Consider the following 21,636-nt stretch of genomic DNA (forward strand, 5'->3'; position numbering starts at 1 on the left):
AATAATAAGATCCACCTAATCAACCGTAGTTTGACCTCTTTATTAACAAGTAAATATTTGAGTGTGGAGTGTTCGGTGTAGACAATAACTTTTGATAAAACAAAATATGAGTGAAACTTATAAAATATAAATACTATAGCAAGTAGTTCTTTTTCAGTTGTCGCATAATTAAACCGAGTCTCGTTCAAAGTTTTACCTGTATAGTATATAGTATGAAATACCTTATTTTTCTTTTGCCCCAGTCTGACACCTACAATAGTGTCATTGACAGTGAACATTACCTCAACATGAAGAACCCAATTAAGCACAGCCAGCACAGGTGCAGTCACCAAATGTTCCTTCAAAACATCAAAGACCTGCACACAATTGGATTTAAAAGTGAAAAATGGGGGACTAATGTTGAAATTAATATAGAACATTATGGTTTTTCTGATATTAAATTTTTCATAACGGGTATTTAAATAATTTTCAATTATTATTATTACCTCCATTGGTTTAAACAGGGTTGATATTAACAAGGCCTAAAGCCCAACACATACCTTCTAACTATTGTTGGCCCAATATTTTTGCAATACAACGTGAAATGCTATTGGCCCAGCAGTGTAGGGTTTTTCTTCAAGCCAAACTGAAGCGTCACTCGTTCAAGAGCGCAGTCTTCACTACTCAGGTACGAGCCGTTGCTCCTTTGATTTTTCATGATCGACTTCTATTGCATTTGATGCGAACTATTTGTAGATTTTGTTTCGTACTTTTCTGTACTGCCGATCTATAAATTGTTGGATCATTAGGTGTAAGGTTTTTTTTTAATTATTTTTTGTCTCCGAGAATTGGCGCAGAATTCGAGATTTTTTTATTTATTTATTTTTCGATGAGGATATGGTGGCAGTTGAGTGATTGCCAATGTAATTATCTTTTTAATATTTTCTGATTTTTGGTTTTCCGAAGGGTGACGGGGGGGAAAGATGTCGCACAGGAAGTTTGAGCACCCAAGGCATGGATCCCTCGGTTTCCTCCCGAGGAAGCGGGCTGCTCGTCACAGGGGAAAAGGTAACTATGCTGTTGGATTTATTTATGACATAATGTTATCGGGAATGGTTGCTCCGAGTCTTGAAACGAATTTAAGTCAATGGAAATGAGGTAAAAAGAAGCGATGTAATTTTGGAAGCGTCCTCTCGAATTTGTTGTTGCCAAAGGACTGCGTTTCACGTACCCTGTGAACATGTTCGCTTGATTGTAGCTTCTATATTTCCTCCTGATGATTACTTAATTGGTTTGTCATCAACCATGCAGTGAAGGCATTTCCCAAGGATGACCCCAGCAAACCCTGCAAACTGACAGCCTTTTTGGGTTACAAGGCTGGCATGACTCACATTGTCAGAGAAGTCGAGAAACCAGGATCAAGTAATTTTTTTGTTCCCTAATTTTTACCGTTTGTTTTTTCTTTTCTTTTAATGTTAGTGAGTTCGATAAAGTTTGTGGTTTTTTGGTTATCCATGCAGTTCTTTTTGTATCAAATTCGCCTATTATCTTTTGTCTCTTGTTTTTTTAGTCGCTATCATTCGTGGGTTTATTTATTTTTTCAGAATATTTCCTGATTCTAAAATTTATGACACAACTCCCTGTAAATTTAATTTCCTAATGTTGTTTGGAATCCAAATTCTGGTTTCATTGATAGTTCAATTGAGTGATTTTCTATGTTAATATGATGTTACTTTATCAATAAAATTATAGTTTCGTGAGAACTTTTTGGCTATTTCTATTATTTTTTTGTGACCTTACTGTCTCTCTAACTAAAAACATATTGGCTTTTATTTTTTACTTCTGCTCCTTTAAACGTCTGTCAGTTGCTTATTAGTTATTACTGTATGCCTGTTGAAATCTGATTTGAATTTGATTATCGTAGAACTTCACAAGAAGGAAACTTGTGAGGCTGTCACTGTAATTGAAACACCCCCCATGGTGGTTGTTGGGGTGGTTGGGTATGTGAAGACTCCCAGGGGACTTCGCTGCCTTAATACAGTGTGGGCTCAGCATCTGAGTGAGGAAGTGAAAAGAAGGTTTTACAAGAACTGGTGCAAGTCTAAGAAGAAGGCCTTCACCAAGTATTCAAAGAAATTGGAGACCGACGAGGGTAAAAAAGATCTTCAGTCACAGCTGGAGAAATTGAAAAAGTATGCATCCGTAATTCGCGTGCTGGCTCACACCCAGGTATGGACTCTTATCATATTTTTTAAATTTGTTCTATGTATTGTGCCCTGAATTCAACCCAACAGCCAATTTATATGGTTTTTTATTTTCCAACTTGAGGGTTCAGAAGCAGAAATTAATTTACATTGATTTTATATTTGGACGCCCAAAAAGATGGTCAACTGATTGCAGCCGTCCCTCTGAGCACAATATTTGTGGAAGCATGGGTTATTGAATGAGTCACAATATAAATACCATGTATTCATCATGCAGATTAGGAAGATGAAGGGATTGAAACAGAAGAAGGCACACATGATGGAGATACAGGTGAATGGTGGAACTATTGCTCAGAAGGTTGACTTTGCATATGGCTTTTTTGAGAAGCAGATCCCTGTGGATGCTGTTTTCCAGAAAGATGAGATGATAGACATTATTGGTGTTACCAAGGGGAAAGGTTATGAAGGTGTCGTCACACGATGGGGTGTTACCCGTCTTCCTCGCAAAACTCACAGGGGTCTTCGCAAAGTGGCTTGTATTGGTGCATGGCACCCTGCCAGAGTTTCCTTCACGGTTGCCAGGGCTGGTCAGAACGGTTACCATCACCGCACGGAAATGAACAAGAAGGTTTATAAGCTTGGTAAGGCAGGGAAAGAAGAACACTCGGCCAGTACTGAGTTTGACAGGTTGAAATATCATCCCCACTGCTTTTATTATTATTGTTTGACGATATATGTTCCATTTACTTTCAATCCTTAGTTTTTTCTCCTCGTGTGTTTTTTATGGAGTTGGCACATTTTCTAATAAAAGTGTACTGGGTAATGAATGTGTTTGCTGAATGTCACTTCATTTTACAGAGAGAACTACTTGAAAGATGTTACCCAAGCTTAAACTGTTTTAACTTATGTTTCGGAACTACAATTGTGGAGCTAGCATGCTCCTGCTCCTGTATGCACGTCTTGATTCCAATGATTATTTAATTAATTTTATTTATAAATTCCTTACGGGAGCAAGTTTTTGTTTCTTTTGAGCTAAAGTTTGTCAAATGAAATTGTGACAGGACGGAGAAAGACATTACACCCATGGGTGGGTTTCCTCACTACGGTGTTGTCAAGGACGATTACCTCATGATCAAGGGTTGCTGTGTTGGTCCAAAGAAAAGGGTTGTCACTCTTCGCCAATCCCTCCTCAGCCAGACCTCTCGTGTAGCCCTCGAAGAGATTAAGCTCAAGTTCGTCGACACCTCGTCCAAGTTTGGACATGGACGTTTTCAGACAACCCAGGAGAAGCAGAAGTTCTATGGTCGAGTCAAAGCCTCCTAGTAGAAGAGATTGGGGTCGTTCTATTGGTATTAAGGTTTTGTTTTCCTTTATTTTCGACTTATATGTTATTGGTCTTGAACTTGTGTCTTTCCCATGGTTCATAGTGCGAGCACTTGCATACTAATTTTTTGTAAAAGTTGTATTAGATGTTTTGAAGTTTGAACATTAATTTTGCAATTTCTCTTTTTCAAAAATTTATAATCAAAAAATAAATAATTGATCAAGATTATATACCAAATCGACCATTAATTGACTTGAATACACCGGTGTAACTTATTTATTGATTTCAAAAAACCTGATTGAAATGGCTATAAATTAAATACTATTTTTATATAATGAATGAAATTATACAAATGTATATGTATTCAACCCCATTCAAATAATTATTTCGTTCGTTGCACTCATTCTCTTTTAATTTATGAGCGTCTCGTTTTCATAAAAAAACACAAACCTAGACATGGGACGATGACTGAAACTGAATAAAGATGTAAAAGGTTATTGGTTAATGATGGGATTGATAGTATGTTTGGTTGTAATTTTTTCCTTGGATTATTTATCCGGTCAATCAATCATTAATATAAAATTACGATACTATCTTTAGTTTTTTAATATTTATTATTTAATTTAATAATAAAAAAATGTTAAATTATAATTTCTCAACTCATATCAAATTTAATTAATCAAATTAAAACATTATTATTTATCAATTACAATTTCGACCAACTAAAATATTTTATAATCACATCCATCCTTCGAGATTGAAATTTTCCAGGTCAGATTATAAAAACACTGGTTACAACAACAATTGAAAAATAAGACAACCATCTTTCGAGATTGAAATTTGCGATAGCCATATACCAAATTCTCAGTAATGAGAGATCTCATCCGGAAAATCACTTGGGAGATGCACACATGGATACTTCTTGTTCTTAACATTATACACAAGCATGCTCCGCTCCACGAGCACAAGTGCACATAACTCACACGACTCAAACGCATTCTTTGATAAACAAGACGTCTTACATTTTTTTGGTTCTAATTTCGGGGTATAAATAATGACATCCAAAAAAATATTTCATCTTCATGCTCGGAAATTTTTATGATGAATTGCCTGAATCTGGAACGACTCGCACCTTTGAAGGACGATATTCTTTGTATATGTCTGCCACAGCACCAGCTGTTTCAAGCAAATCATTCCTCATCCGAGAAATTTTTGATCCCATATACTCTTTATATGCTGCAACAGAATTGATCAAGTCAAAGAGTTCTCTAGCACACATTTTTACTTCTTCCTCACTTTGCGCAATTGCTTCCTGCAACTTTATCTTGTATGTCTACACCAAAAGTTGAGCATATAAAAGATCAAACTCCTGTAATACTCGACCATGTGGAAACAAGAAATAAATTTCTTTCCAGAGATATTGCAGAGGTCAATTGGTTAGTGATTGGTGTTGCCGTGTTGGATTGCAGATAAATGAAAATCGCCATACCTGCAAATATTCAGCTGCTTCTTTTTCTACCATAGACATTTTCTGAGCCTCTATCTCAACTTCCTCTGCCATTTTTCTAGCTTCCGATGCACTTCTGGATACATATTCATGTGTTTCTTTCCGCATTAAATTCATCTGGGCTTCAACCTACATTAGTCAAAGCATTCAAAGGAATTTCACGTATCATTTAGACTAAAGTCTGTTTTACAAAAAGCATCATAAAGTAAGAAAAAGAAAATGACATCAATCACTTTGAAGGAAAAAAGAAGACCGAGCTTGGCTCCTCCCTGTTATAAAATTTAATGAACGATCCTGAAATCTTATTTTTGTTTATCACACTATGCTAAAAATAAAAGGACTTCATAATCCAATTCTGTATTCATTCCAATTTCTAACTGTGAATAAATTCACAGAGAAAAATATATATTTTCCCTCATTAGATCAATGAACATTCATAAGTTTATATACAAGTATATCACCTTTAAAATAAAGAAACTATCCCAATCAAGAATAAGTTACAACTACAATAAAATCCCTACAAGTTAGAGATTACAATGAATCTAACCCCATAAAATCTGTATCGATATCCAACTTCTCCTTTATAAAGTGTATGTCCACTTCAATGTGTTTGGTTCGATCAAGTTGAACAAGGTTATACGTAATGTTAATCGCTCGCTGACTTGTTATCACAATATAACATAGGACCTACCCACTTGATTCGCAAATCATCCGATATTAATTTTAATCATAACAGCTTACATATCCCAAGCACCATTTAAACTCAGACTCCGCACTTGACCTTACAACTACATTCTATTTTTTACTCCCCCGTGTTACAAGATTGCCAACCAGGAATGTGCAGTAGCCCGAGGTTGATTTTCGATCAACTAGAGAACCCGAAGAGTCTGCACTGTGTAGGCTTCCATTGTCATGTTTTCCCCTTTCTTGAACAAAAGTCCTTTCCCAACTGTTTCCTTGAAATATCTCAGAATTCTGTTTAACAGCTTTGAGATGCATTTCCTTTGAATTATGCATGAACTGGGTGGATATATTTACAACATAGATAATGTCGGGTTTTACCTTCCTACAAGTTTCTGGAAGGAATTCTTATCCATTGTTGTTTCTTCTCGTGCATCACAAAAAATGTGGTTAGCCTCGATTGACGTCTCAGCTGGCTTACATCCCAACATCCATGTTTCGGTCAATAAATCCACAACATAATTCTATTGTGATATAAAGATTCCCTGCTTCAAATTAGCCACCTCAATTCCTAGAAAATACTTTAGCCTGCCAAGATCCTTGATGTTGAATTCCTTTTCTAAGCATTATCTCAATCTTTGCATTTCTCCAGCATCATTCCAGTTACTGTGATATCATCCATGTACACAAGTAATGCAGTCACTCCCCCTATCTTTGAATCGCGCACAAACAATGCATGATCCCCTTGACCTTGCTTATAATCCGATGCAATCATCACATTTGTAAACCTTCCAAACCAGGCCCTTGGAAACTGTTTAAGTCCATATAGGATCTTGTTAAGTTGCAAGCCATCCCATATTTAGATTTAAAACCTGGGGGAACCTTCATATAAATTTTCTCTTCAAGATCACCATGTAAAAAAGCATTTTTTACGTCATACTGCTGCAAGTTCCATCCAAAGTTGGCTGCCAATGATAATAAACCCGAATTGTAATCATTTTCGCCACCGAAGCAAAAGTTTCCACGTAGTCAATGCCATTGGTCTGAGTATATCTTTCGCAACCAATCATGCCTTGTATCTTTCCACTGAACCATCTAGCTTGTATTTAACAGTGAACACCCGTTTACATCCAACCATTTTCTTCCCTTTAGGCATCTCAACAAAATCCCATGTTTTAGTTTGTTCCAACGCTTCCATTTCCACTTTCACTGCATTCTCCCACTCCCCGTTTCCTAATGCTTCAGTTTAATTTCTGGGAATGAGAATGGAGTGAATTGGTAAGAAAGTATGCAATGAATGTTTGGTACAAAGATCTAACTTTCTTCCTAAGTGCTATTGGTAAATCAAAATCATTTGGCACTGAAGAGGTATGGGTTGGTTCCTCGGGTATTTGTGATGTTACGGTTTTTTCCTCCATTGGATTAATGGTTGGTTGAGATTGACTGTCTTGTGGTGCATTTCAGGTGATTGAACCATAGCTCAAATAGGAGAAGATCGAACATTCTTGGCCAAAGTGTAAAGTCTTGGCCATCTAGAATAAACTTGTAGTGGCTGCGTAATGTCTCAAGTTCCTCGTTCCTTTATCGTTTCGTCAGGGTTTGGATAATCAATGGATGTTGATGGCATAGTGATGGGATTAGATAGGCTAGGAAATTCAAAGGAAAACTTTTCATGTTCTCTGTCTTCACCCAAATTCTCCTCCTGGAAGATAGGTACTTGGAAAATAGGATGTTGATTCATCAAATGAGACATCTGTTGAGACAAAGTATCTTTTTTCTGGGAGGATGGAACATTTGTACCCTTTCTAAGCGGAGGAATATCCAATGAAGACACACCTGAGAGCTCTGGGATCGAGTTTGCCCCTGTTGTGTGGATAAATGTGAACAAACACAACGCTGCCGAAGATTCTTGGAATCAAATTGTTTGAGGCTGTAAAGTTGGGAAATAATTTAGTGAGAGTTTCTAAAGGGCTTTTAAAATCAAGGACTTTTGTGAACAAAGACAATGCTCACGTCCTTGTTTTCATCTTGGACACCCCATTCCACGGGCATGTCTTAGGTTGGATGGTTCGGACGTCTAGAGCAGTGGCTAAAGCAGTTGGGTTTTTTTCGATGACGATCTAGTGGAGGTTTTATTTGGTTTATCGTATTCTCGTTCAAAATTATGTTTTCGATGTGGTTGTATTAATATTTAAGACTGTTGTTATTCTTCGTTTTTCGTTTGGGTTGTAAATGATTAAGTTATTTGGTTTCCGGCTTTACTCTGTTTAATTATTGTTACTAAGTTTTAATTTTGCATGCTAATTTATTAGTCTGTTTTTAGTAGTGGCTTAGGTAAGGGCGCTATAACTCTAATACCATGTGAATTCACACAGAAAAATATCTATTTTCCCTTATTAGATCAATGAACATACATCAGTTTATATACAAGTATATCACTCTTAAATTAAGAAAATCAAGAAAAAATTATGGCTGCAATAAAATCCCAGCAAGTTAGGATTTCAATCAATCTAATCCCATAAAATCTGCTTCGATATTCTTTTCGACAAATCCATATCTTGACACACAATCCACAAATCGTGTACAGACGCATAAATGTAGCGAAACTATCCACGAGATAAGTAGCAGCAGCTACGTTTGAATGTAATTTGCGAACTTCAGGAAGATGCAAAATAAAGCAAGGAAAATCAAAGCAAAACTACTTTCTATATTCCAAAAACAAAGCAAAGCTGCATTAAATTATTTACCCATGATAACAAATTCGCAAAAATATGTAACCTTGTAACTTCCAAATTATGAGTTTTACTTTGATCATTGCCATGGTGAAAATTTGAAGAAAACCTGATGAGGAAATTCAGATTGAACAGTAGAATGGGACATATCATGACACATCTAGTCTAGAGGCAGGATAAAATAGGTATTTCCAAATACTAAGAGCTAAACATCAGCTGCCAATACTTACTTCGTTAATTTGTAATTCAAGGGCAATGATCTGCTTACGCATCTCCTCAATCTTAGCAACATTGTCACGTGATAGTTGCTGAAGAGAAATCAATTCCTCCCATTTCTCCATTGAGCCGCTTTTTATGTGCTCGGAAAAGGAGGTAAGTGCAGGTTTGAGTATCACTTTGTAATCTAATCCCAAGACCTCAGATGGAGTGGACCCCTTGGCATTCAACTGATATTGAAATCCATTTCCAAGCTTTAACCTAGAAATAATATCACGTAAATAGTGCAGGCACTCTTTAAAAATAAAGTAGCTAAACACCACAGAGTAAAGTGTTCGTGGTTTACCTTATGCAAAAACCACATCATTCTATGTTGTTGTCATCTAGAACAATACTTTTGCAGTTATTTGATTTAACAAAGTAAGGCATTTTGAATCTCCAGGATCACATAATTAAATTCCCTGGATTTATTAAATCTCGTGGAAAGACTCAATATTTTTACAAAAAGTTATAACAATAAGTTTATCTTTGGAAGCTTGTACTTGATAAATCTTCCGAATTTCATATCTATATTATTTTACACAAATAAAAGTAATTGAAAATAAATAAAAAATAATAAGAAAAGTTCTTATTTTTTTCCATGACATAATTCATTATACAAATACAAATTTTATTAAAAGATAGTAGATTTTTTGGATATCTTTACACACATTAGTACATTCAAATTTTATTGATATAGAGTCAAAACTAATTTCTGTATATTCTCAAATTTAGTGCAAACTTTTACAGCAATCATTCTTATAACAACAATATTTTGTAAAAAAATTCAAGGCTCAAGCATCCCTGAGAAACACCCTACTGCAAATTTTAGTCTGACTGCTCACACCTACCATGTGTTGGATCCATTCACAATTAAACCAAAAAAGGTACTACATAAAACAGATTCACACCCGTATCAATATAAATATCAGAAAATGGCGACAAAAACCATAAAAGCTTTGTGTCGGAAGGGACATCTTTATCAAGCATTATCAAGAAGCCTAAAACAGGATTTTATGGAGGAAAACAAAGGCCCTCTTCGATTTTGGTGGGAGGGACAGGGTTAACAATTTACATGCACTTTTATATATTGTATGCTATCTAAATATCCTCATGAAGAAACAAGGACAACACACACACACTGACATAAAATTTCTTGAAACTGGAACGATTTAAAATTACAAGGATCAGAAGTTTACTCTTTTTGAACAAAACTAGGGAAAGAAAAAATAATATTTGCAGTTCAGGAATAAATCCTACAACACAAACTTGCTTGGGCAGATAATCCCCAGCCAAAACTATATTACATGGACATGGGAACTACTAATGGGTGTAACTGATTTAGGTAAGATATACATTAACGCCTCACGAATCACTCATAAGGCCATAAGATCCAGGATTATGCTTCATACCGTTTTCTTACAATGCGGTGTTGATAATTTGATTTATAACAGAGAGCAGAACATCCTGGATGACAGTGTGATCAGCGAATGAAACTCTAAGTTATGCCAAAAACATTAAAACACATCAATACAGCATGCAATAGACAAATTATTTCCTCGTCTAACAAGGATATATGGTTGAACATTAAAATTTTAACAACAAAGAGCGAAAAGCTGCAATTGAAGAATATTTAAGAATTATATTTGAAGAAAGTGTAAATGAGGAGCAGAGAAGAAAAACCTCCGGATAGCTTGATTGCACTCCAAGGCCAACCCCTCAAGCTCCTCAAACTTGCGTCCAATCTCAGAATCAAGCTCCCAAATCTTCTCCTCCCAGCCATTTCTAGCAGCCTCTGTCTCCTCAATATCCCTATCCAGGGCCTGCAACTCCCGCTTCATCCTCTCAGCATCTCTAAAATTAATGCCCTGTTCCTCGATCTTTCTCTTCAACTCCTCATTTTCCTCAGAAATCCTCTTCCTCTCCTCCACCTTCACTTCCAACTCCCGATCCTTCTCCTCCAATTTCTTCTGTACCTCCACCAAATGCCCATCCAGCTGCTCAATAATCATATGGAACTTCATCACATCCTTTTCCAGTGCAGCCTTCTCCTGCTCCAAGACTTCCTTTTGACTAGGTCCTGCTTTCAAGCTCTCCAATTTTTCCTCCAATTCCTTCACATTTTCCTCTAGAACTTTCACATTCTCCTCCATTTTATCCCTCCCTTCTTTCAACTCTACCATAAACTCTTCATCCAAAGCATCTACAGCCTCATCATCCCCTCTAATGTAACTTACATAACTATTTGCAGTGTACTTAAACATCCTGTTCTCCTCCAAACTCGTCGGAGAACTTTCCACATAACCGTTGTACTTGATTATCTGCACAAGCCAGTGAATTACTGCCAGCAAATTCGGCCACGAATGGGGAGTGCCGGGGGCACGTAGAGCCGACTTGTTTAGCTTCAAAGGACATTTCAAGAATTTCAAGACTTGGTTGAGTTCCTCATCAAGCTTCTGCGCTCTAAAACCAAGACGATGAAGGAGGTACTTCAACGTTTCAGTGATGTCTTTAGCGGATGGTAGAGGGGGTTTTAGAGAGAAAGGAAGAGATTGAGAAGAGAGATAGGCGTTAATAGTGCGGAGCGCGGAGGCTTGGTAGGATCGATCAGAAATGTTGGGAACGGCGGTGGAGGAGCGGGCAATTGAGGCTGTGGAGGGGCGACTGCTGGTGAAGCTGGCGTCGGAGTCGCGACCGGGGACAGGTGTGGAGAGGAATTGCCATGGATCGGCAGAGTTGACGGGCGTTGGTGGTGGGTGTTCGGCTGGGCGGCGGCGACCGGCGGGCCTCATCGTCGGGTATTGGTCGGCTTAGGGTTGAATTTGTTTCAGATTTCAGATTTTTTTTCCCGCCTCCCAACAAGGAAGCGATTTTATATTTTTGTGGGTTCCATTTTATATTTTTTAAATTCATAGCTCAAAATAATAAAATGGGCCCAGATTGCTTTGGGCCTTGATCCACATGAAAATGGTTCCGGTCATCCGCCTTCAAAATTTTAATATTAGGCAAATGTACCTTTGGAAATACTTTTCTTAAATTATAAAATTTTAAATATATATTTATATTTGTTACACCCAAATTCTGCAAAACACAAGTTCTACAAATCCCACCAACAATAAAAGTTCATCAAATGTGAAAATCCAATTTCAATAAAGAGTAGGTCTCATGTGAGACCGTTTTCACGGATCTTAATCCGTGAGACGGGTCAACCCTACCCAAATTCACAATAAAAAGTAATACTCTTAGCATAAAAAGTAATAATTTTTCATGGATGACCCAAATAAGAGATCCGTCTCACAAATATGACCTGTGAGACCGTCTCACACAAGTTTTTGTCTTCAATAAAAGCTCATTAACTGACAAAGCCATGAAAAATTCAATTGGCTCGAGAAGAGGGCCACATGCACGACTGAAGAAGTTTATCCACGATCAATGATTGACGATCATGGAAGATAGCCAAATTGGTCAAGAGAATTGAACAAAAACTGACAGAAATTAAGGCTCGACAATTTCATCAACAAAAAAACATCAAAATCTCTCTTAATTTTAGCTTAATAATATCGCATATTCCATTATTTCCTTCAAGTTTTAACATATTCATTTAGTTTTTTCAATTTTAGTTGTGAAATCTTTATCCCAATTCATAAAGACATAATTAAATTAGATGTTCACGAGTTTCTCATGCAATTTCATCATATACCTCGACTAAAATTCGTAGCTTTGTGGCTGTATCAATGGAGTTAGAACCAACAAATAAACCGGGATCCACCAAGCTTGATTGAAGAAATCTAATTAATCACAAATTTAGCACGATCACGTGTCTGGCACACCCTAACAATTTTATGTGCAAACATATTTTGGCATGTCTGGTGGGACCAATGCCTCCCAAGGTACTGAGAAATACAAAGGAATTCCTAAATCACAGGAGAAGGATCAGCGTTCACAAGGAGAAGACGCATATGCTGATGGAAGATCGATTGAGAAACTCGTACACAAGTTTGAAGAAGAGTTTGTGAACGAGAGTTGCATCTTTTGTTAATCAGGGAGGTTCCTAAGAGCTTCACGATGTCTATGGAGAACAATATACATGGTCACCTAAAAGAAATGGCTATTGTCTTTACTATTGTCATTGATTGACTTTATGACAAAAATGAAGAGTGGAAGAGATCTTCGAAAGAGGAAAATAAGTAATTAGAGGATGACAAGTTTAAATAAACCGAAGTGTTGGAAACTAAATTTTGGATGTTTGACAAACCGAGCGTCTAACTGATCTAAAAAGAATGATAACTTATCTAAAACATGTTGCCATTAACTGAAGAAAAACATGCACACTTTCGAAGGCAACTGAACTACGCAAGCAATTGACTGATCAGTTACTACAAACAGTTGTGAGCTTCTCAACTACATTCTATCAGATGATCCTTCAACTATACATGTCATCAATTAAGACATTCAACCGACAAAAGCTGACTGCAATAAGTAGTGGGATCGCCGCATTATAGAAAAGCTGCAGTGTACGATTGTCAGAAGAATGTTGACGTAACAGATAGAATGGTTCAAATTGTATTTAATATTACCGTTGGAGGGAAGCCTATAAATAGCAAAGAAGATCAACTGAAGAATAGCTTTTGAACTTTTGAAACTCTCGAACTACTGAATCATTGAACATCTGAATTCTTGAGCACTCGAAATCTATTCAGTTACTCTGTTGAAATTTTAGTAAACAAAAGAGCTCACGCTTATTGTATACATTCATAGCTGCTAGGCTATAATTTGAGCTTTCAACACAAACTGTATTACTCGATCTAGAAGAGATCAGTTTGTGTTAGATTCATTCAGTTCTATTGAGTTCTGTAAACTAGTTTGTAACTAAGAGTTTCGGTTTGGAATTGTTAAGTCCAAAACTGAAGTGGGTCTGTACAAGTGTTTGTATCGATCAAAGTTTTTTAATGTATATCTTATCCTTGAGATAGAAAGAGTGATGTAGGAGTGTTTGAAATCTTCGAACATCCATAAAATCCTGTGCCTTATTATATCAATTTTTATTCTATCTATCAGTCAGTTTATTTCCGCACAACTACTTGTTAACTGATTGATATTGACTTACAAGATTCTCGAGTATCAGTTTATCACTAAACTGACTCATCAGTCGAAAATGTTTTGAAATTTGTGAATGTTTAATCAACCCCCCCTTCTAAACAATCTTTCGCCCTTAATCGATCCTATCAAGTGGTATCAGAGCAGTTGAATCTTTTTCCAAAATACTTCCATATACAAACTGATCAATATGTCTTCATTCAACAAAATTCCAATGTTCTCCAGAGAAGATTTTGATAATTGGAAAATCATCATGCAGGCTCATCTAGCTGCACAAGACGATGACATGTGGTACATTATCACAGACGGACCCATGAAGATATTGAAGGCAACATAGCTGTTGTCATAACTAATGGGGCACCACATTGTATTGAAAAACTCTGAGATGAATGGACAACTGAAGATAAGAAAAAAGCCAATCTGGACAACGTTGCTAAAGACATCATATACAAAACGCTAGATAAAGTCACTTTCAGCATGATAAAAATGTGCAAAACTGCCAAGGAAATATGGGAGAAACTGATACAACTTTGTGAGGGCAATGAGCAAACCAAAGATAATAAGCTATCTGTTGCTCTTCAAAAGTTTGACAACATAAAGATGAAGATTGGTGAATCCATGCATGAGTATGATGAAAGAATTAGCAGCATTTTAAACGAACTGAATGCACTCGAAATTGTGTATTCAAACAAAGAGGTAGCACTGAAGGTAGTCAGAGGTCTTCCCAAGGAATGGGATGTTAAGACCATGTCAATGAGAGAGTCAAAGGACCTGAACAAGGTCGAACTTCATGACTTATTTGCTCATTTAAAAGCCTACGAGTTTGAGTTGCAAACCAGATAAGGAGAACCTTCAGCACCAGCTGCTACAACTGCCTTAACTGCTGTCAAACTGGTGCCAACTGGTTCAGTTGACAAATCTGCTAATCAGTTAAGTAATGATGCTATGTCATTATTCGTCAAAAATTTTGAAAGATTCATGAGAAGAAACCAAGGAAATTTCCAAAGACAGTATCAGAAGAATCATTCCAAAGAAGAACCTAATGCTTGCTACAACTGTGACAAAACTGGTCATTTCATTGCTGACTGTTCCAAGCCTAAGAAGGACAGTCGTGGCTCAACTGAGAAAGGAAAGAAATCCTATGAGAACAAAAGAAGATTGAAAGATGACAAGAAATCTTACAGAAAGAAGCATGAGGTGCTTTTAGCTGAGGAAAGCAAGTCAAAATGGGCAGAATCTGATAGTGATGATTCAGAATCTGACAGAGACGATGATGAAGAAGTCAAGTGTCTAATGGCTGATGACACAGAACTGAAGTCAACTAGTCAGCAGGTATTTGACTTTAGCTCAACTGATTTCACACGTGATGAACTCATTTCTACACTTCATGACATGGTGAATGAATATCACAAGCTTGCCTTATCTTTTGAGAAGGCCAAAGCAAAGCAAACTGATCCCATAGAAAATAAAACTGAAAATGATGAATCAGTTGATTTGTTGAGTCTTAAAAGGGAGTGATGTGAATCTTTGTACGAATAAATAGCAAACATGATTAAAAATAAATCGCACCCTCTATTCAATTACGATAATAAGATTCGTGTGTTTTTCCCGATCTTTTGAATCAAGTAAGGTTGTGTTATTCACCTCTAAACTATAAAAGTTTAGCAACAAATAAGCACGAGAATAACAATCGAAATTTGATACGAACATTCGAAGAACGACGCCTACGAAAATCCGCACAAGCACGATCGACAAACGCCACAAAGTTATAAACTTTGATAAGTTTGATTTGATTTAACAAAGCTAAAGCCTTGAAAAGTTGAGAGAAAAATCTCACAAATTTGATAAACTCAAAATAATATGTGTATTATGTGTAAAATTTCGTCCAATATGGCTTACATATCAAAAGATTACTAGAATCTAGTTACCTAACAAAATAAAACTCTAAAGAAGGAAATAAAATCGCGCAGAAAACACTAGACACGGACCCCGTGCAGACCTCCGTGTCCGGGTCCGTGTACATACTTTAAAAAATCTTCAGTCGGGAACAAGGGACACGGACCCCGTGCTCACCTCCGTGTACGGGTCCGTGTAGGCACTGTCTTCGCCAAATAAAAAGGGCACGGACCCCGTGCCTGGGTCCGTCTTTAGGTCCGTGCAGGCACTGGAAAAGCTCATCTCAGGTTGTAAAGGACACGGACCCCGTGTGTAGGTCCGTGTGCAGGTCCGTCCAGACTCGGTCAGTTCCCCCAATGCTTGGATGACATTCCGTTGGCCTCCAAACGTACTCCCATGCATCACGATCCCTTCAGGATTGCTCATGACTCCTAGTAGTGCCTCCTTGAATCTCTTTAGTCGACCCCTCGTAATTGGTCCCTCCGGCAACTACAAAGGATCCCATGCTTTCCTTGGGACGTCCACGTTCGCATCATCATCCCCTTCTTGAAAAGGATTTGTCCTCAAATCTTGCTCATCACCTACATCAAACAACGACAAGTCACTAACATTAAAAGTAGAGCTAACATTATACTCACCCGGCAAGTCGAGTTTGTAGGCATTGTCATTGATCCTCTCAAGAACTTGGAATGGTCCATCGACCCTAGGTAATAGCTTTGAGCGTCGCTTCTCCGGAAACCTCTCCTTCCTCAAGTGTAGCCACACCCAATCGCCCTTCTCAAATACCACCTTCTTTTTCCCTTTGTTGGCTTGCCTAGCATATTGTTCATTCTTCTTCTCAATGTTGGCTTTGGCCTTTTCATGCAACCCCCTAACAAATTCAGCCTTCTTTTTGCCATCCATGTTTAACCTTTCACTCACAGGTAAAGACATCAAATCCAACGGAGTCAAAGGATTAAAACCGTATACAATTTCAAATGGCGAATAGCTAGTAGTAGAATGCACACAACGATTATAAGCAAATTCAACAAATGGCAAGCAATTCTCCCAATTCTTTAAGTTCTTCTTGAGAATAGCACGTAATAAAGTTCCTAACGTCCTATTAACTACCTCAGTTTGACCATCAGTTTGAGGGTGACAGGTCGTAGAAAACAGTAATTTAGTGCCAAGTTTAGCCCACAGTGTTTTCCAAAAGTAACTTAAGAATTTAACATCATGGTCCGACACAATGGTCCTAGGCATGCCATGCAGCCTAACGACTTCTCTAAAGAATAGGTCCGCAATGTTAGATGCATCATCAGTCTTGTGACAAGCAATAAAGTGTACCATTTTAGAAAACCTATCCACAACAACAAATATAGAGTCTCTCCCCTTCTTCGTCCTAGGTAACCCCAAAACAAAGTCCATCGAGATATCAACCCAAGGTTCACTAGGGACGGGAAGTGGTGTATATAACCCATGTGGTAGTGTCCTAGACTTAGCTTGTCTACAAGTTACGCACCTCTCACAAATACGCTCAACATCACGTTTCATATGTGGCCAATAAAAATGTTCATGCAATGCACTTAAAGTTTTAGCCACCCCAAAGTGTCCCATCAAGCCACCCCCATGTGCTTCCCTAACAAGTAACTCACGAATTGATGACTTAGGAATGCACAATCTATCCTCTCTAAACAAGAAACCCTTATGCAAATAGAATTTATCATGTGGACCATGCATACAAGTTTCAAACACTTCTTTAATATCATCATCTAGCACATACAATTCTTTAACAAGCTCAAACCCCAAGATTTTAGATTCCAAAGTAGAGAAAAGCACATACCTCCGGGATAGTGCGTCGGCCACTATGTTTTCCTTACCTTGTTTGTACTTGATGATGTAGGGGAACGTCTCTATGAACGCCACCCACTTGGCATGCCGCTTGTTCAACTTTTGTTGACCCTTAAGGTGCTTTAGAGATTCATGGTCCGTATGGATCACAAATTCCTTAGGCCTCAAGTAATGCTGCCACGTCTCTAGGGTCCTCACAAGTGCGTAGAACTCCTTATCATACGTGGGATAGTTAAGCGCTGCCCCATTGAGCTTTTCACTGAAGTAAGCCACCGGTCGTCCTCCTTGCATTAGCACTCCACCGATACCTACACCTGATGCATCACATTCAATTTCAAAAGTATTAGCAAAATCAGGTAACACAAGTAAAGGTGCATTAATCAATTTTTGCTTAATGAGATTAAAGGACTTCTCTTGCTCCTCGCCCCAATGGAATGGAACGTTCTTCTTTATCACCGCCGTCATCAATGCCGCCAATGTGCTAAAATCTTTGACAAACCTCCTATAGAAGCTTGCAAGACCATGAAAACTTCAGACTTGACCAACATTAGTAGGCGTTGGCCAATCCCGAATAGCACTTACCTTGTCTTCATCAACTTGTATACCCTGTGAACTTACCACGAAACCAAGGAAGACAAGTTTGCTAGTTCAAAAATCACATTTCTTCAAGTTAGCATACAAATTTTCACACCTTAATGTGATTAGCACAAGTTTCAAGTGGTTAACATGCTCTTCTAAGTTTTTGCTATACACTAGGATATCATCAAAATAGACCACAACAAATTTTCCTATGTGTGCACGCAAAACATGATTCATCAGCCTCATAAAAGTGCTAGGTGCATTAGTTAAGCCAAAAGACATAACCATCCACTCATAAAACCCATATTTAGTTTTGAAAGCAGTTTTCCACTCATCACCTTCTCTCATCCTAATTTGGTGATACCCACTTCTCAAATCAATTTTGCTAAAAATGCAAGACCCATGCAATTCATCTAACATATCATCTAGTCTAGGTATGTGATGCCTATACTTAATGGTTATGTTATTGATTGCCCTACAATCCACACACATATGCCATGAGCCATCTTTCTTAGGGACTAGTAAAACGGGCACCGCACAAGGTGACATGGACTCACGCACAAACCCCTTATCTAATAGCTCACTTACCTGTCGTTGCAGTTCCTTAGTCTCCTCCGGATTGCTCCTATAAGCTGGACGGTTTGGCAAGGCACTCCCGGGCACCAAATCAATTTGGTGCTCAATCCCCCTCAATGGTGGTAAGCCTTGAGGTAGCTCCTCCGGAAATACATCGTCAAATTCTTGCAATAGTGAAACAATAATGCTCGGAAGGGATCCGGCTATATCACTTGTGTTAAGGAGAATCTCCTTGTAAAGAATTAACACAAGTGGTTCATGTGTGTGCAATAATTGTTTCAACTCACCTTTTTGGGCCATATATAATTTCTTTTTGGCCTCTTTCCTCTCCTTTTCTTTTCCCTCATTTTCTTTCCTCTCTTTTTTTGTTTTTGTGGCTATCTCACTCTTTTGATCACTCTTTTTTTCAGCCACTTCATTTTTGTTTTCAAAGGCCATCTCACTTTTTATTTCACTCTTTCTTTCGGCCTCATCTCTCTTCTTCTTTTTCAAGTGGTCCTCCAATACTTGCTTTGGGGACAAAGGAAGCAACACAATGGATTCTTTCTTTAAAACAAATGAATAACAATTTTTGAACCCATCATGAGTAACATGTCTATCAAATTGCCAAGGTCTACCCAACAAGATATGGCAAGCATGCATTGGCACCATATCACACAAAACCTCATCCACATACTTCCCAATAGAAAAAGACACTAGAACTTGCCTATTTACTTTCACCTCCGCACAATCATTCAACCATTGAAGCCTATATGGTTGAGGATGTTTTATTGTAGGCAATCCCAATTTTTCCACCATTTCAACACTAGCCACATTAGTGCAACTCTCCCCATCTATGATTACATTGCAAACCCTACCATTCACAAAACATCTAGTGTGGAACAAATTCTCCTTTTGGCTAGCCTCCTCATTCTTGACTTGGGCACTCATGATTCGCCTAGTCACTAGCGCTTCTCCTACAACCGCTCCATATCCCTCATCGGGATCCTCCAATGCAGGCATATCATCATCACTACCCTCGCCCTCTCCCTCACTTTGAGACTCATACTCACCATAATCATTCAAGATCATCACCCGCTTATTAGGACAATCACTAGAAATATGACCCATCCCTTGACACCTAAAACACCTAACATCTCTAGAACGATTAGAAGGAGTTTCAGATTTACCTTGTACTCCTTGCTTAGGTGCCTCTTGCTTAGTGTCAAATCTTGGCTTGGTCACCACTTTATTTTCCTCACGCTTCACCCCGCCTGATCGCCAAGAAGATGATGCACCTCCGGTTTGATTGGTGCGGCCAACTCCTCGCCTCTTGAGTTGTTGCTCCACCTTTATGGCCATTTGCACCATCTCGTCTAGGTCTAAGTAGTGCCGAAGCTCCACTTGATCTTGGATCTCCCTGTTCAAACCACAAAGAAAACAAGCCATAGTTGCTTCATTATCCTCCTCAGTATTTGCCCTAATCATGAGTACTTCCATCTCCTTATAATAGTCCTCAACACTCTGAAAGGGATCGATATACGGTGTTCAAAATCGCAACGGAAGCACAAAAGTATTTTTAATTTACAAAAACCGAAATTTTGGAAGAAATTTCTACAAAAATGAACACCATGTACTAGTTGTGCAAGCATATACAAAATCTCAACTTTCATGCATAGGGTGTTGAGAAATTTACCTATCAATCTCAAAGATTGATGTAATGGCTCCAACCAAGTTGTAAACAACTTGGCTCTTCAAAGGCAAGACAAATCTACAAGCTCTCCTTGTGTCCTTCCTTCAAAATCAAGCCCACCACTAACTAGGAAGATCCCCTCTTAATTTGCACTAGAAAACTAAGAGGATTTTTCATGGAGAAGTGAGTTGTTTCTTCAACAATTGAAGAACAAAATGAAGAGAAAAATTGGAGAGAAAAACAAACATCAAGTTTCGGCCAAGACCCCTTCAAAAATGAGGGAGGGAGACTTGTCTTGGGGTTGGGAAAAGTTAAAATCAAAAGGTGCATGCCTTGCAATATTTTAATAAAAAGTAATCTCCAACCCTTCACCTCCCATGCATGCATATAATATAGTTTTTAATCAAATTAAAAACTTTGGACTAAATTTAATTATCTCAAACATATTTGAGACAAATTAAATATTACTTGAATTTACTCAAGTCCCACTAGTTTAAATAATTATTTTAATTGAGCTCTACAAGACTCAATATTATTTAATTAATCCAACACTTGAATTAATTTAATTATTTGGGCTCTACTAGGCCCACTAGTGTTTAAATAATTCAACACTTGAATTAATTTAAGTTAGTCCATAATAATGTTTATGAAAATCACAATTTTCAAAAACATTAGTCACTTGGCCAAATTTTAATTTAGGAACACTTCCATAAATCAAAATTTACATTTCTCTCATAGAAGTCATACTTCTATTTTTCTTTATGCTTATAAACTCATTTATAAGCCGTTCAACACATTGAACTATTTTCTCCTTTATAGAAGTCATACTTCTAATTTTCCTTACGCTTATAAACTCCTTTATAAGCCGTTCAACACATTGAACTATTTTACTTCTCAACGGGATCTAGAAAGCTAGTACTTGTGTGGCCCTCAATGGTTCATTGATACAACTAGTCGTGGGTTCACATCTCCATGTGATTCGGACTAAACATGTCCTTATTCGAGCATACCCCAATTGCTCCATTCTTACTTATCAACACCTTGATAATAAGAACGTCAGAACTCAAGTCTGATAGTACCCAACCAATCACGTTAAACGCCTAGCAGCATCGCTTACGTGATTCCCTAGGTATCACATGATAGTGCCTGCAAGAACCATTCAATTATGGTTAGCGTACAGTACGGTCCCTTCAACTCATATATCCCGATCGATTCGACAACCATTGGTTTATCGAGAGTTGTCAATGAATCGATACTATGTGTCATGTCGTAGTTGCATCGATGGTGTAATCTATGAAACACCT

The 21,636-nt window shown here is 37.7% G+C and overlaps 3 protein-coding genes across 3 annotated transcripts; 2 read left to right on the forward strand and 1 right to left on the reverse strand.

Moving 5' to 3' along the window:
- Positions 1-626: 626 nt before the first annotated feature.
- On the forward strand, positions 627-3,683 carry LOC140829559 (large ribosomal subunit protein uL3-like). The gene is made up of 6 exons (XM_073192875.1): positions 627-667; positions 946-1,047; positions 1,291-1,401; positions 1,904-2,208; positions 2,461-2,870; positions 3,245-3,683. The coding sequence occupies exons 2-6, from the start codon at positions 963-965 to the stop codon at positions 3,504-3,506; spliced, it is 1,173 nt and encodes a 390-aa protein (XP_073048976.1). The 5' UTR covers positions 627-667; positions 946-962; the 3' UTR covers positions 3,507-3,683.
- Positions 3,684-4,357: 674 nt separating this feature from the next.
- LOC140829567 (kinetochore protein NDC80 homolog) lies at positions 4,358-11,550 on the reverse strand. The gene is made up of 4 exons (XM_073192883.1): positions 10,366-11,550; positions 8,658-8,904; positions 4,997-5,143; positions 4,358-4,840 (listed from the first exon to the last, which is right to left on the reverse strand). Exons 1-4 carry the CDS (start codon positions 11,472-11,474, stop codon positions 4,604-4,606), a joined length of 1,740 nt encoding a protein of 579 aa, XP_073048984.1. The 5' UTR covers positions 11,475-11,550; the 3' UTR covers positions 4,358-4,603.
- A 2,715-nt stretch (positions 11,551-14,265) lies between these two features.
- LOC140806222 (uncharacterized) lies at positions 14,266-14,622 on the forward strand. Its single transcript, XM_073162752.1, has one exon. It carries the CDS (start codon positions 14,266-14,268, stop codon positions 14,620-14,622), a length of 357 nt encoding a protein of 118 aa, XP_073018853.1.
- Positions 14,623-21,636: the final 7,014 nt, after the last annotated feature.

This window comes from Primulina eburnea, chromosome 1 (genome assembly GCF_022965805.1).
Source record: "Primulina eburnea isolate SZY01 chromosome 1, ASM2296580v1, whole genome shotgun sequence".
NCBI lineage: Eukaryota > Viridiplantae > Streptophyta > Magnoliopsida > Lamiales > Gesneriaceae > Primulina > Primulina eburnea.

Excerpts from the sequence above, each read along its gene's own strand:
- LOC140829559 (XM_073192875.1), top strand. The coding sequence starts at position 963 with ATGTCGCACAGGAAGTTTGAGCACCCAAGGCATGGATCCCTCGGTTTC. Across the intron at positions 1,048-1,290 it reads TGCTCGTCACAGGGGAAAAG|TGAAGGCATTTCCCAAGGAT; the intron begins GTAACTATGCTG and ends TCAACCATGCAG. Across the intron at positions 1,402-1,903 it reads AGTCGAGAAACCAGGATCAA|AACTTCACAAGAAGGAAACT; the intron begins GTAATTTTTTTG and ends TGATTATCGTAG.
- LOC140829567 (XM_073192883.1), bottom strand. The coding sequence starts at position 11,474 with ATGAGGCCCGCCGGTCGCCGCCGCCCAGCCGAACACCCACCACCAACG. Across the intron at positions 8,905-10,365 it reads TGCAATCAAGCTATCCGGAG|GTTAAAGCTTGGAAATGGAT; the intron begins GTTTTTCTTCTC and ends TATTATTTCTAG. Across the intron at positions 5,144-8,657 it reads TTGAATTACAAATTAACGAA|GTTGAAGCCCAGATGAATTT; the intron begins GTAAGTATTGGC and ends TGACTAATGTAG.
- LOC140806222 (XM_073162752.1), top strand. The coding sequence starts at position 14,266 with ATGTGCAAAACTGCCAAGGAAATATGGGAGAAACTGATACAACTTTGT.